This window comes from Agelaius tricolor, unplaced genomic scaffold (genome assembly GCF_023055355.1).
Source record: "Agelaius tricolor isolate 1412-34295 unplaced genomic scaffold, bAgeTri1.0.p SCAF_16, whole genome shotgun sequence".
NCBI classification, from domain to species: Eukaryota; Metazoa; Chordata; class Aves; order Passeriformes; family Icteridae; genus Agelaius; species Agelaius tricolor.
The window spans coordinates 461,881-473,124 of record NW_027269276.1 but is presented as its reverse complement, the minus strand read 5'-3'; the positions used below and the strand labels follow the sequence as shown (position 1 = coordinate 473,124).

Below are 11,244 nucleotides of genomic sequence, written 5' to 3'. Positions count from 1 at the left end.
AGTGTCTGTCTTACCAAGTCAGGAGGAACCTGCCATAAGATTTGCCAAATGTTCCCTAACATAGTAAGACTGACTTAATTTCTCTGCTGGCTCTGATTCTCATTGTCATCATCTCTGAATGAAGAGCGCTGCAATATTAAATTATATTTTATTAATCACAAGACAAATCTCCCCAAATGTTAATGTGATATGGAGGGTGTGATGACAAACACCCTCACAGCTGGGATGGTTCTGCAGAAGTGCAGAACCCTGGGGGTGAGGGTGGTGGTCGGGGGCATCTGTGACCATTTCCCCCTTCGTCCAAATTCCCTTTCTGCTGGGACTGCTCCGAAAGGGACCCCGAGGGAGGTGGAGGAAGCTGCTGGGAAGCAGGCTCTTGCCCGGCTGCGGGGCTGGGGGCGAAGGGGGGCCGGAGAGGCAGCACACTGCCAGGCGCAGCCCTGGCACCGAGGGCAGCCGTGCCCGGGGAGCAGACGCGGGACCCGAGCTGGTCCTGCCCGGCACGGAGCGCTCCTGTGCCCCAGGGGCCCTCGGGCTGCCCCAGGCGAGCGCTCAAACCGCGCAGTCATTAACATCAGAGGGGGCTCGGGGGGCCGTGACTGCCCCTGCTCCGAGTGCGGAGAGCTGCGGGCTCAGGGATCTTCGGGCTCTGGGGAGCCCCGGAGCAGGGACACGCACAGGCACCCCGCACGGGTGGGCGCAGTGGAACAGAGACCCCGCAGCCCCTCGCACACGGACACAAACCCTACAGACCCCGCACGGGTGGGCGCAGTGGAACAGAGACCCCGCAGCCCCTCGCACACGGACACAGACCCTACAGACCCCGCACGGGTGGGCGCAGTGGAACAGAGACCCCGCAGCCCCTCGCACACGGACACAGACCCTACAGACCCCGCACGGGTGGGCGCAGTGGAACAGAGACCCCGCAGCCCCTCGCACACGGACACAGACCCTACAGACCCCGCACGGGTGGGCGCAGATGGACAGAGACCCCGCAGCCCCCTGCAAACGGAGAAAAACCCTAGAGACCCTACAGCCCCCAGCCCACGGACACAGATCCTGCAGCCCCCCGCACACGGACACCCCCGCCCGCCGCTCCCCGCACCCACCTGCGGGCGGACGCGCCGCCCCCCGCGCCCTCCTCCTCGCGCAGCGCCGGGCACCGGCACCGGCACCGGCATCGGCACCGGCACCGGCACCGGCACCAACGATCGGCACCAGCACCGGCACCGGCACCGGCACCAACGATCGGCATCGGCACCAACGATCGGCGCCGGCACCGGCACCAACGATCGGCACCGGTACCCGGCACTCGGCACCGGTACCCGGCACTCGGCACCGACACCGGCACCAGCCCCGGCACAGGGCACGGGGCAGCGGCACCAACCCCGGGGAGCGGCACCGCACACCGCCACGGGCAGCAGGTACCGGGTGGGATGCGCTCCCCACCGTCACCACCGCAGCCGGGGGCGGCGCGGGATGGCCGCGGCTCGGAGGGGCGCGGGGCACAGCAGCCCCGGCGGCAGCGGGGGAGAGCCGCCCCCGGGTCTCCCCCCCGGGTCCGAGGGGTCCCCACGGGAAGGGGCCGTGGGCAGCTCACGGGCAGGGAGCGGCACCGTGGGCGCCTTTGGGAGGGGCTGGGAGCAAAGCGGGCGCTGACCGCGGGTCCAGGGGCCGCAGGATCCCACGGAGGGCACGGAGGGGTGGGAAGGGCCGGGAGGCTTGTGCCCTCTCCAGGGGCGCTCTGTGGGCACCGGCTGCTCGGGGCTCCGGGAGCACTCTGAGGAGTGAGACAGGGAGCGGGGGCAGCAGGAGGGGGTGGCAGCGGGGGTCAGTGGGGCGGCAGAAGCAGGGGGCAGTAGAAACACAATAGACAGCATGACTGTGGCCGCTTCTGCTTCCCTCCGGCAGTGAGGAGGCAGAGATCCCGGCTCCAGCCCAGGAAGCCATCAGGGAAGTTCACACTGTCTCCAGTGCGCTTCGTGCTGCGGCCCCCAGACACAGCAGGCCAGTGGAGACCACCAGAAGCTCTCTGATCTCCTGGGGAAGCCAAGGCACCCATCCGGGCAGCTGTGTGCACCAGGTGGAGGGACACAGCCTCAGGGACAGTGGGGTAGTGCCCAGAGCATCCCAGGAAGGCAGGGACAAAGCAGCGGGGCTCACCTCTTCCCCGTGGTTCCCCCACAGGCACCGCTGCCGTCACCCAGCGGGAAGCAGCAGCCATGGATGAAGTGACAGAGCTGGAGCTGGGGGGCAACTCCCTGCTGAAGGCCGTGTGGCTGGGCCGGCTGCGGCTGACCCGGCTGCTGCTGGAGGGGGGCGCCTACATCAACGAGAGCAACGACAAGGGCGAGACCGCCCTCATGGTGGCCTGCATCACCACGCACGTGGACCAGCAGAGCAGCCACAAGGCCAAGATGGTGAAGTACCTGCTGGACAACAGAGCCGACCCCAACATCCAGGACAAGTCTGGCAAGACGGCGCTCATGCACGCCTGCATCCGCGGGGCTGGGGGGGACGTGGTGTCCCTGCTGCTGGACAGCGGGGCAGACCCCAGCCTGGAGGACCACTCAGGAGCCTCAGCGCTGGTCCACGCCATCAACGCTGAGGACAAGGCTGTGCTGCAGCACCTCCTGAATGCCTGCAGAGCCAAGGGGAAGGAGGTGATCATCATCACCATGGACACATCAGCCTCTGGCACCAAGACCGCCAAGCAGTACCTGAACGTTGCCCCAGCGCTGGAGTTCAAGGAGAAGGTTCCCCTCGAGGAGAGCACAGCCCCCTCCAGTACCCACCTGAAAACTCCCGTCTCAGCACCTTCCCCTGCCGAGAAGGAGAGCAGCACTCTCACCCCACACCCTTCCCACCCTGGGGACACTGAGCCAGCCTCCCCAGGCCAGCGAGGCGGCACTGCCCGGAGAGCCCAGCTGCCCCGGCTGAAGCGGCTGAGGTCGGAGCCCTGGGGTCTGGTGGCACCCTCGGTGCTGGCGGCCTCCAGTCACCGCGACGACGCGCGGGTCTGCGCCGACAGCGAGGTCATCACGGGCATCGGCGACCTCTCGCTCTCCAAAAAGCCCTCCCTCACCCGCAGCAGCAGCAGCGGCAAGGGAAGGGACCCCTCTCTCTTCCCCCCAGTGGATGAGCAGGCACTGGGGCCGCTGGCATGGAAAGCCACCCACGAGAAGAGCCCGGGCACCCACCCGTGCCTGTCCCGGAGCGCCACGGTCCCCGAGGAGCCGGAGAGCACCGGCTCGGCCGCCAGCTCCACCGCAGGGACGGACACCACTCCCCACTGGTGGAGGCCAGGCACCGAACACAACGGGGACCCGCCGGTCACCGAGGCGGGGAAGGCGCCGTCCGAGAGGCGCAAGCTGAGCGGGTCCCAGCTGGCCCTGCTGGACGGCTGCTGTGACTCTCCCTCCGGCAGCACCAGCACATCGCCCAGCACCGGCCGGCGCCGGCCGCCCGGCCTGCTGGAGAGGCGAGGGTCTGGGACCCTGCTGCTGGACCACATCTCCCACACAAGGCCAGGATACCTGCCCCCCCTGAATGTGAACCCCAACCCCCCGATTCCTGACATCGGCTCCAGCAAAGCCCCCTCCCCGCTGGCTGCTGGGCTGAAGCCGCTGGTGCCCCTCGCACCCAGCTCGCCCAGGCGGGGCGATCTGAGGGCTCACAGGAAGCTCCTCCGCAGACATTCCATGCAGGCAGAGCAGATGCGGCACCTCTCCGATTTTGAGGAGGTCGTGGCGCAGTAGCCGTGCCCCATTTGCTCACAGGGAGGTGGCCAAGGCCGCGCTGTCCCCGCAGAGACGGGACGGTTCCCACACAGAGTGGGCACAGGCTCCGGGGACACACAGTGGCCGGGGGGCTCAGCCCTGAGCCCAGGGGCTGAATCGGGATCAGGCTGATCGGGAGATTGATCCCACACCGTCCCAGATCGCCAAGCTCCGTGCCAAGGATCCCACCTGCAGTTCACTTATTCCTCACTAGTTGCAATCCGCTTTTCTTACATTCTGCTCGTTCTCTCACCGAATCCCGGCCCGGAGCACCGGGTGGTGATCTCTGGGGCCGAGGCGTTCTAAGTGCCTTCCAGGAGGGGAAGGGGCTCAGTACGGAGGGGGCTCGAGGAGCAGAATCCCCGTGCAGCCACGGACGGTGCCGGTGCTCTCCCGGAGCGGGAGAGGGAGACAGTGCTCCACCTCCGGGATTCCCGGAGCTGCGGCCGCTCGGCACACCCGGCAGCGCTGCAGCCCCGTGGGCTGTGGGCCGGGATGGGCTTGTCTGGTCTCTGAAGGATCTGAACCTCAGGGGGTTCATTCCCCGCCGCGCCGAGGAGCTCTGAATTCAGGAAGCGCCGAGCAGGATGGTCCCAGCCCGGCTGCACGGGAGCCTCTGCCAGCGGCGGGGAAGCCGGGATGCCAACCCACCGAGGGTGACACGGGCCGAGCCCAGCGCTTCATCCCACCGGGAAAGCCGCAGGCACGGCGCCAGAGCCAAGACCCCGCGGGCCCCCCGCCCCACGGCCGTGCGCCGTGGCTCCCGCAGCTTCCATCGCTCCACGATCGCGGTTATTCACGGGACTGCGTGCGCGCAGGGGCGCAGGGGCAGGTGTTGGGGCGACGCCGCGGCCCTGCGGAGACTCGTGCACTGGTTTTGCACTGCATTAATAAAGCGCTCAGCTTGGGACGGAGGCTGATCTCGCGTGGAGCCGACACCAGCCGCCCGCACAGGGTCCCGGGAGTGCCGCGGGGATCGCCCGGCCCCGAGATGCCGGGGGGCCCAGGGTGCCGGGCCGGTGGAACCTTCCCGGGCTCCCCGCGGGTGCCCGCCCCGGGGCCGGAGGTACCGCCCGCGCCCCGCCCCGCAGCGGAAGCGCCACGTCAGGGGGCGGTGCGGGGCCGGCGGCGGTGCCGGTGCGGAGCCGGTGCCGGGGGCGGTGCGGAGCCGGTGCCGGGTTGTGGGTGGCGGTGCCGGTGCCAGGTTGCGGGTGCCGGTGCCGGGATACGGGAGGCGGTGCCGGGCTGCGGGTGCCGGTTGTGGGTTGCGGGTGCCGGTGCCGGGGGCGGTGCGGAGCCGGTGCCGGTTGTGGGTTGCGGGTGCCGGTGCCGGGTTACGGGAGGCGGTGCCGGGCTCGGTGCGGGGCGCGATGCCGGGCGCGGTGCGGACGCTGTGCCTGGCCGCGCTGCTGGGCGCGCTGCGGGCCGGCGGCACGGAGCTGACGCTGGAGCTGCCCGACAGCGCCCAGCGCTGCTTCCACCAGGAGCTGGAGAGCGGCGTCAAGTTCACCCTCGACTATCAGGTACTACCCTGCCTGTACCTTCCTGCATGCTCCGTGCCTGCACCCCCTGCCCAAACCCCTGCCAGGGCCCCTCTGCCCCGTTTGTGCCCCATCCCTGTGCCCCTGCCCATGTGCCTGCCTGTGGCCCGGTGCCCGTGCCCCCTTGCCCACAGCCCTGCCGTGGGCGTGCTGTTGTCTCTGCCCATGCCACCTGCCCATCCCTCTCCCGCACTCCCATCCTGTGACCTGCAGAGCCCCAGGCAGGGCTGCAGTTCCACCCCAGCTCCCTCCATGCTGCACGAGGAGTTGTTCCCAGCCCCAGTTCCATGCCCAGCAGTGCCCACCTGAGAGCCAGGCCTGGGATGTGCCCACATCAGCCGTGGACACCCCTGACCTGGGTCATGAGGGCCGTTCCTGTCTCCAGGCACCCCACTTGAGCCATGGGCACCCCAGCTGAGCTGCTGGCACTGTGGTGCACAACTTCCCCAAGGCTCCCCTGGCCTGGGCCCCATCCCATGGGCATGGTGCCCGCTGGCCTCTCACACAGCTGTGGGGCTGGGCAGGGGCAGGGGGCCCTTGCCACGTCGCTGGGCGTGTGCCACCATCGGAGATGCGTCTCCCTGCACAGGTGATCAGCGGAGGGCACTATGATGTGGACTGCTACGTGGAGGACCCCAACGGCAAGACCATCTACCAGGAGACCAAGAAGCAGTACGACAGCTTCTCGCACCACACCGAGGCCAAGGGTGTCTACACCTTCTGCTTCAGCAACGAGTTCTCCACCTTCTCCCACAAAATCGTCTACTTTGACTTCCAGGTGGGCGACGAGCCGCCCATCCTGCCCGACATGAACAACCGCGTCACTGCCCTGACACAGGTGGGTCCTGGGAGGAAAGGAGGGAGGAAGGAAGGGTCCTGCTGCAGCCCCAAGCTGCCTTGTGGGATGGCAGTTGGGGACGTGTCCCCTTCCTCCTGCACTGGATGCAGAAGTTCCAACCGCCGGCCAACAGCCCCACCACACACCACATCCTCTGCTCTGCCTGGCTCGGGGGGGCTGTGCTGGCTCTGGGTTCCCCTCTCTGCAGCAGCCGTGTCCATCGCACGTGAGGGAATTGCATCAGTCATTCCATCCCTCGGTGTGAGCTCTGGGCTGGGCATCCGGGTGCCCTCGTGGGCCTCTCAGCTCTGTGCCAGTGGGGTGCCCTGCATGGGTTCTGGCAGGAAACCTGCTACACAAACACTGCTCTTGAGTGTTCTGGCACAGCCCTGGGCTCCCTCAGCTGAGCCATGTCAGAAGCAACAGGGTGCTCCTGTCCTTGTTCCCAGCTGGAATCTGCCTGTGTCACCATCCACGAGATGCTGAAGGCAGTGATCGACTCCCAGACGCACTACCGGCTGCGGGAGGCGCAGGACAGGAGCAGAGCTGAGGAGCTCAATGGCCGCGTCTCGTACTGGTCCGTGGGGGAAACCCTCATCCTCTTCGTGGTCAGCATCGGGCAGGTGGTGCTGCTCAAGAGCTTCTTCACCGAGAAGAGACCCAGCAGCGGCGGAGCTGGCACCTAGAGCTGCTGTCTGTGCCCGAGTGGAGCAGGCAGTGGGACAGACACTGCACCTCTGATCGGTGCCGTGGGCAGGCGGGGGGTGGGAGCAGGGGTGACACTGCTGAGCTGGTGACGCAGCCACCCAAGGACAGGCGTCCCCCAGCATCACCTCCCACTTGCCATCGCCCGGCCTACCCTGTCCCCTCGCCTGGCCAGCCTGTCCCTGTTCTCTGGCTGCACTGGGGAGCGGGTGGGACCAGCACCAGCAGTGCTGGGGCACTGGGGCACCCTCAGGACTGGGACGTGACTGGGGTGTGACCACACGCTGCCCCTGAAGCCCTGTGCAGCCGCCGAGGGCAGGGGCAGCGCTGCCCCCCCGGCCCCCACCCAGTGCCCTTGGCCCCAGCAGAGCTGCCTGTGGGCTGGGGGGGTCTCTGTGTGCACCCCAGCTGCCCCGTGGTGGGCAGGGTGCTCCCAGCAGCAGGACACAGCAACAGCAGTGTCCAAGGGAAGGCTGCTTGCTGGGTGGCTCTGGCTCTGCCAGATCCTCCGCTCGCAGCAGTTCTCAGGCTGGCAGCAGGTGGTGTGCCCGTACCAGGTGGTATGTCATACTCACACCGGTCTGTGCCTGAGGCTCAGCCCCCTCACACGTTCCCCCCACACGTGCCGAGGAAGCCCCATCCCTGCCCCAGAAGCACGGGGGACCCACACACACCTGGGACTGCAGCCCCTCATTCCCTGGGGCCCCACAAGACCCCTGGAGTGACTGGGGTGTGCTGGCCCCCCAGCCCTCAAGCAGGTGTGAGATCATTTCTCAGAGCTGAAGCAACTCCACTAGACTTTTCCTTTGCCACTTTCAAATAAATCCCTGCAAGCATGGCTGGCACTGCTGTTATTGGGCACAGCTTCTGCCTGCCCTCCTGCCTTGCCCCCTGCCCACACAGCTGAGCTTGCTCCTGGCACAGGACCCGAGGAGGACACTGTGTGTGCCCCAGCGTGAGGCTGCAGTGTCAGTGGGCTGTGAGGGCGTTCCCACTGCGCAGTGGGGACTGAGGAGCCAGGGGAGCACAGGGGGACCCCGGGCAGAGCCCAGCTCTGGGGTCCCTTCCCTGCGGCTGGGGGATGCCAGGGCAGCTCACTCTGGCAGTGCTCGTGGTGCTGGGGGCAGTGAGGGGCCCGGGCAGCCGCAGCCCTCGCCCACCTCCCTGCCAAGGCTCTGCCGGCAGCGTGGCCTTGGGCAGCTGCTGTGGGCGGGAGAGCTGCCCCCGGGTGCCTCCCAACAGCCTTGGGCAGCAGCCAGCAGCTCCTGCTTGGAGCACAGCCACAGCAGCAGCACCCTGGCACTGCCACCAGCCCTGGCAGGGACCAGCCCTGCGCCCACTGTGGGGATGCACAGGGAGGGAAGCACCCAGCCCTGGCCAGGCTGGCATGGCCTGGAATCTGCCCCTGCCTGGGGACTCCTGAGCCGCCCATGGTGGGGACAGGGGCAGCTGTGACCCCCATGAGTCAGAGTGCAGCTCTGGGGACACCAGCTCAGCTCCCAGCAGGGGGACACAGGAGGGACAAGAGGTGGCCATAGGACACTTTATTGCTGTTCAGGGCACAGAGAAGGGAGAGGGGAGGGGGGCACCCCACCAGCCCGAAGCCCCCAGAGGCACTTCGGGGTGCAGGGAGAGATCAGCAGTGACTCCATGCCCATGGAGCTGTGCTGAGCCTGCTGCCAGGCCCCCTGCCCGGGCACCCCAGCTGGTGTCACAGGGAGCTGCTGTGGCAGGAGGGCTCCCTGGCAGCCCCTCGGGGCCGGCGCAGCCCCGGTGCTCCCCGCGGGGGCGGCAGGGAGGAGGCTGAGCAGCGGAAGGAGCCCGTGGCCGGGGAGGGGGGCTGGGCCAGGGGGCCCTGCCTGCATGGGCACCCCCAGCCCCCCCGGAGGGGGATGGTGAAGAGCCCGTAGGTGATGGGGTCCAGGCACGCGTTGAAGAGGCCAAAGATGAAGAGAATGTGGGTGAGGGCCGGCGAGATCCTCTTCTCCACGGCGCGGGGACAGAACCAGTGCCAGAGCCCCAGCAGGTAGTAGGGGGTCCAGCAGAGGATGAAGGAGGAGACGATGACCAGGCTCATCCGCAGCATGCGCAGCCGCGCCCGGGGGATGTTGTTCCTGGAGCACCGCAGCGACGCGTCCCGCGAGGAGACTGGGGGGGAAACGGGGCTGGGACAGGGGCCCCTGCGCTGGGGCAAAGCTGGGGGGTCCCTACAGAGCTCCAGACGGGGCTGCCCCGGGGCACGGCGGTGCCTGGCACTCACAGAGGCCCGAGCCCATGCGGCGGGAGATCTCCAGCAGGATGCGGGCATAGCAGCAGACCATGATGAGCAGGGGCAGCAGGAAGAGGCAGGCAAAGCCCACCATGTTGTAGAGGGTCTCGTGCCAGGCCCGGGGGAAGCTGCCGCGCGTGGTGCACTGCGTGAAGTTGTGCGGGGGCCGCAGGGTGATGGTGTGGAACAGGAACAGCTGCAGACAAGAGAGGTGGGGTGGGAGTAATGGGGGTTTATGGAGGCCAAAGCAGGGACCCCCAGACCCACAGGGACAGACCCAGCCTCGGGGGGGAGGGACGGGACCTGCTACCCCCCTGCACTGGCTCTGCTCCGCACTGACAGGGGCCTGGGGCACCCCCACAGTGGGCAGAGCTGGGCAAGGGGGGGCACTGCCACAGCCGCTCCATTGCCAGCTCCGCGTGCCCATCCCACCACAGGGCTCTCCATCCCCACCCTGCGGGTCACACAGTGGCACCAGCCCTGGCAGCGAGCCCGGACGGTGCCACCGGAGGCCGGGCGGGGCGGGGTGCGTTACCAGAGAGCCCGGTCGGTACCTGGGGCACGGCCAGCCCCGCGCTGAGCAGCCAGGCCGCCTGCAGCATGGCGCGGTTGCGGGCGCGGGCGCGGGCGATGGCCAGCGGGCGCAGGATGGCCGCCTGCCGGTCCAGGCTGATGACCACGGTGACGAAGGCCGAGGCGTACATGGCCAGCAGCCGCAGGTACATGAGCAGGCGGCAGGCCAGGTCGCCCGCCCGCCACTGCAGGGTGATGTTCCAGACGGCGTCGAGCGGCATGACCAGCACGGTGAGCAGCAGGTCGGCGGCGGCCAGGTGCCGCAGCAGCAGGCGGATGTGCGGGCGCCGGCCGCTGCCCTGGCCCCCCACCGCCCGCAGCACCGCCAGGTTGCAGCCGGCCGAGAGGGCGAAGAGGGCGAAGGTGACGGCCACGCGCACCTGGGCGGCCGGCGAGAAGGTGGGCAGCCGCAGGGGCTCCTCGCCCCTCTCCTCCGAGGGGCTCCAGGCGCAGCCCCACTCGGGGGGCGTCATGCCGGGGGGCTCCGTGCTGCTGTTCCCCACTGCAGGGCCCGGGTCTGCGTGGCCCCTACCTGCCACAACAGGCAGAGGGGCAGCGGCAGCCCGGGGGGGGCTCTGGGTGGGGCAGGCCACACTCAGCACTGTGGGTCCTGTCCCCTAGAGCCCCCCGCCCAGGGCCACAGTGCCGACATCACGTCTCTGAGCTCGCTTCCCTGTGTTCCATCCTTGCCTACTGCATCCTGCTGCTACCCCCGAGGCTCCAGCAGCCCCCAAAGCCCCTCCATGCCCCCAGAGCTACGGGGGTCCCTGGCACCCAGCAGGGCAGAGGGAGACACTGGCAGCTGACCCCAACACGCCCCCCACCTCAGGCCATCACTGCTGTGCCCCTCCCTGCCCAGAGAACCCCTCATGATCCTGCCTGGGATGGGGACCCTACCCAGCCCAACAATCAGCCTGTAGGACCAGACAGCCCATTCCCCCCGCCTCACCTGTGTCCAGGGTGTCCTGCCTGGCATTCCCCAGCCAGGCCATGGCAGGGCTGGTGCTCACAGAGTGCCGAGGCTCTGTGCTGAGGGCTCCTGCATCTGCTCGGGGGCACGAGGGGAGCGGGGCAGGTACCAGGGCAGGTACTGCAGAGAGGCAGCACCTGCTGCTGCAGCTGCAGCTGCTGTGGCGTGGGCGCCCTTGGCAGCTCGGAATGGTCCTTGACGTAGCCGGCAGCTCGGAACAGCACGGTCCTTCCCCTGCCACCCACAGCACACGGACACACACGTAAGCGTGCATGGTGCTCACACGGGAATGAACAGTGGGATGTGCCCCACATCTGTGGGAGGGAGCCCCCAGCCCAGGGGGCGCTGCCAGTGCCCCCCAGGTCTGGCACTGCTGCTGCCAGGGCCAGATATCAGAGTACACAAGGGCTCCTTGCATTGAGGTGCAGCATTTGGGGGGCCCAGAGGCCCACAGGTGCCTCCTCCCAGCCCCATGACTGCCAGCTGCTCCCCTGGCCTGTGGTGATCCCCATGGCAGTGTCCCCATGGCTGGAGCACATGCCCGGGTCCCTTCAGCCCTGCCTGGAGAG

The 11,244-nt window shown here is 68.4% G+C and overlaps 3 protein-coding genes across 4 annotated transcripts; 2 read left to right on the top strand and 1 right to left on the bottom strand.

Moving 5' to 3' along the window:
* Window positions 1-514: 514 nt before the first annotated feature.
* On the top strand, window positions 515-4,687 carry ANKRD34C (ankyrin repeat domain 34C). Of its 2 annotated transcripts, XM_071441069.1 has the most exons (3): window positions 1,284-1,424; window positions 1,912-2,083; window positions 2,188-4,687. In XM_071441069.1, exon 3 carries the CDS (start codon window positions 2,223-2,225, stop codon window positions 3,756-3,758), a length of 1,536 nt encoding a protein of 511 aa, XP_071297170.1. In that variant the 5' UTR covers window positions 1,284-1,424; window positions 1,912-2,083; window positions 2,188-2,222; the 3' UTR covers window positions 3,759-4,687. The 2 variants fall into 2 exon arrangements, with proteins under 2 accessions (XP_071297169.1, XP_071297170.1); XM_071441068.1 differs by lacking the exon at window positions 1,912-2,083 and having other exon boundaries at window positions 515-1,424.
* A 310-nt stretch (window positions 4,688-4,997) lies between these two features.
* TMED3 (transmembrane p24 trafficking protein 3) lies at window positions 4,998-7,701 on the top strand. Its single transcript, XM_071441070.1, has 3 exons — window positions 4,998-5,302; window positions 5,910-6,158; window positions 6,608-7,701. Exons 1-3 carry the CDS (start codon window positions 5,150-5,152, stop codon window positions 6,842-6,844), a joined length of 639 nt encoding a protein of 212 aa, XP_071297171.1. The 5' UTR covers window positions 4,998-5,149; the 3' UTR covers window positions 6,845-7,701.
* Window positions 7,702-8,392: 691 nt separating this feature from the next.
* LOC139596603 (gonadotropin-releasing hormone II receptor-like) lies at window positions 8,393-10,843 on the bottom strand. The gene is made up of 4 exons (XM_071440991.1): window positions 10,655-10,843; window positions 9,687-10,237; window positions 9,124-9,328; window positions 8,393-9,011 (listed from the first exon to the last, which is right to left on the bottom strand). The coding sequence occupies exons 1-4, from the start codon at window positions 10,695-10,697 to the stop codon at window positions 8,575-8,577; spliced, it is 1,236 nt and encodes a 411-aa protein (XP_071297092.1). The 5' UTR covers window positions 10,698-10,843; the 3' UTR covers window positions 8,393-8,574.
* Between the last annotated feature and the right edge of the window lie 401 nt (window positions 10,844-11,244).

Excerpts from the sequence above, each read along its gene's own strand:
- ANKRD34C (XM_071441068.1), top strand. The coding sequence starts at position 980 with ATGGACAGAGACCCCGCAGCCCCCTGCAAACGGAGAAAAACCCTAGAG. Across the intron at positions 1,425-2,187 it reads CACACCGCCACGGGCAGCAG|GCACCGCTGCCGTCACCCAG; the intron begins GTACCGGGTGGG and ends GTTCCCCCACAG.
- TMED3 (XM_071441070.1), top strand. The coding sequence starts at position 5,150 with ATGCCGGGCGCGGTGCGGACGCTGTGCCTGGCCGCGCTGCTGGGCGCG. Across the intron at positions 5,303-5,909 it reads AGTTCACCCTCGACTATCAG|GTGATCAGCGGAGGGCACTA; the intron begins GTACTACCCTGC and ends CTCCCTGCACAG. Across the intron at positions 6,159-6,607 it reads GCGTCACTGCCCTGACACAG|CTGGAATCTGCCTGTGTCAC; the intron begins GTGGGTCCTGGG and ends CCTTGTTCCCAG.
- LOC139596603 (XM_071440991.1), bottom strand. The coding sequence starts at position 10,697 with ATGGCCTGGCTGGGGAATGCCAGGCAGGACACCCTGGACACAG. Across the intron at positions 9,329-9,686 it reads CGGGGCTGGCCGTGCCCCAG|CTGTTCCTGTTCCACACCAT; the intron begins GTACCGACCGGG and ends TCTTGTCTGCAG. Across the intron at positions 9,012-9,123 it reads CCGCATGGGCTCGGGCCTCT|TCTCCTCGCGGGACGCGTCG; the intron begins GTGAGTGCCAGG and ends TTTCCCCCCCAG.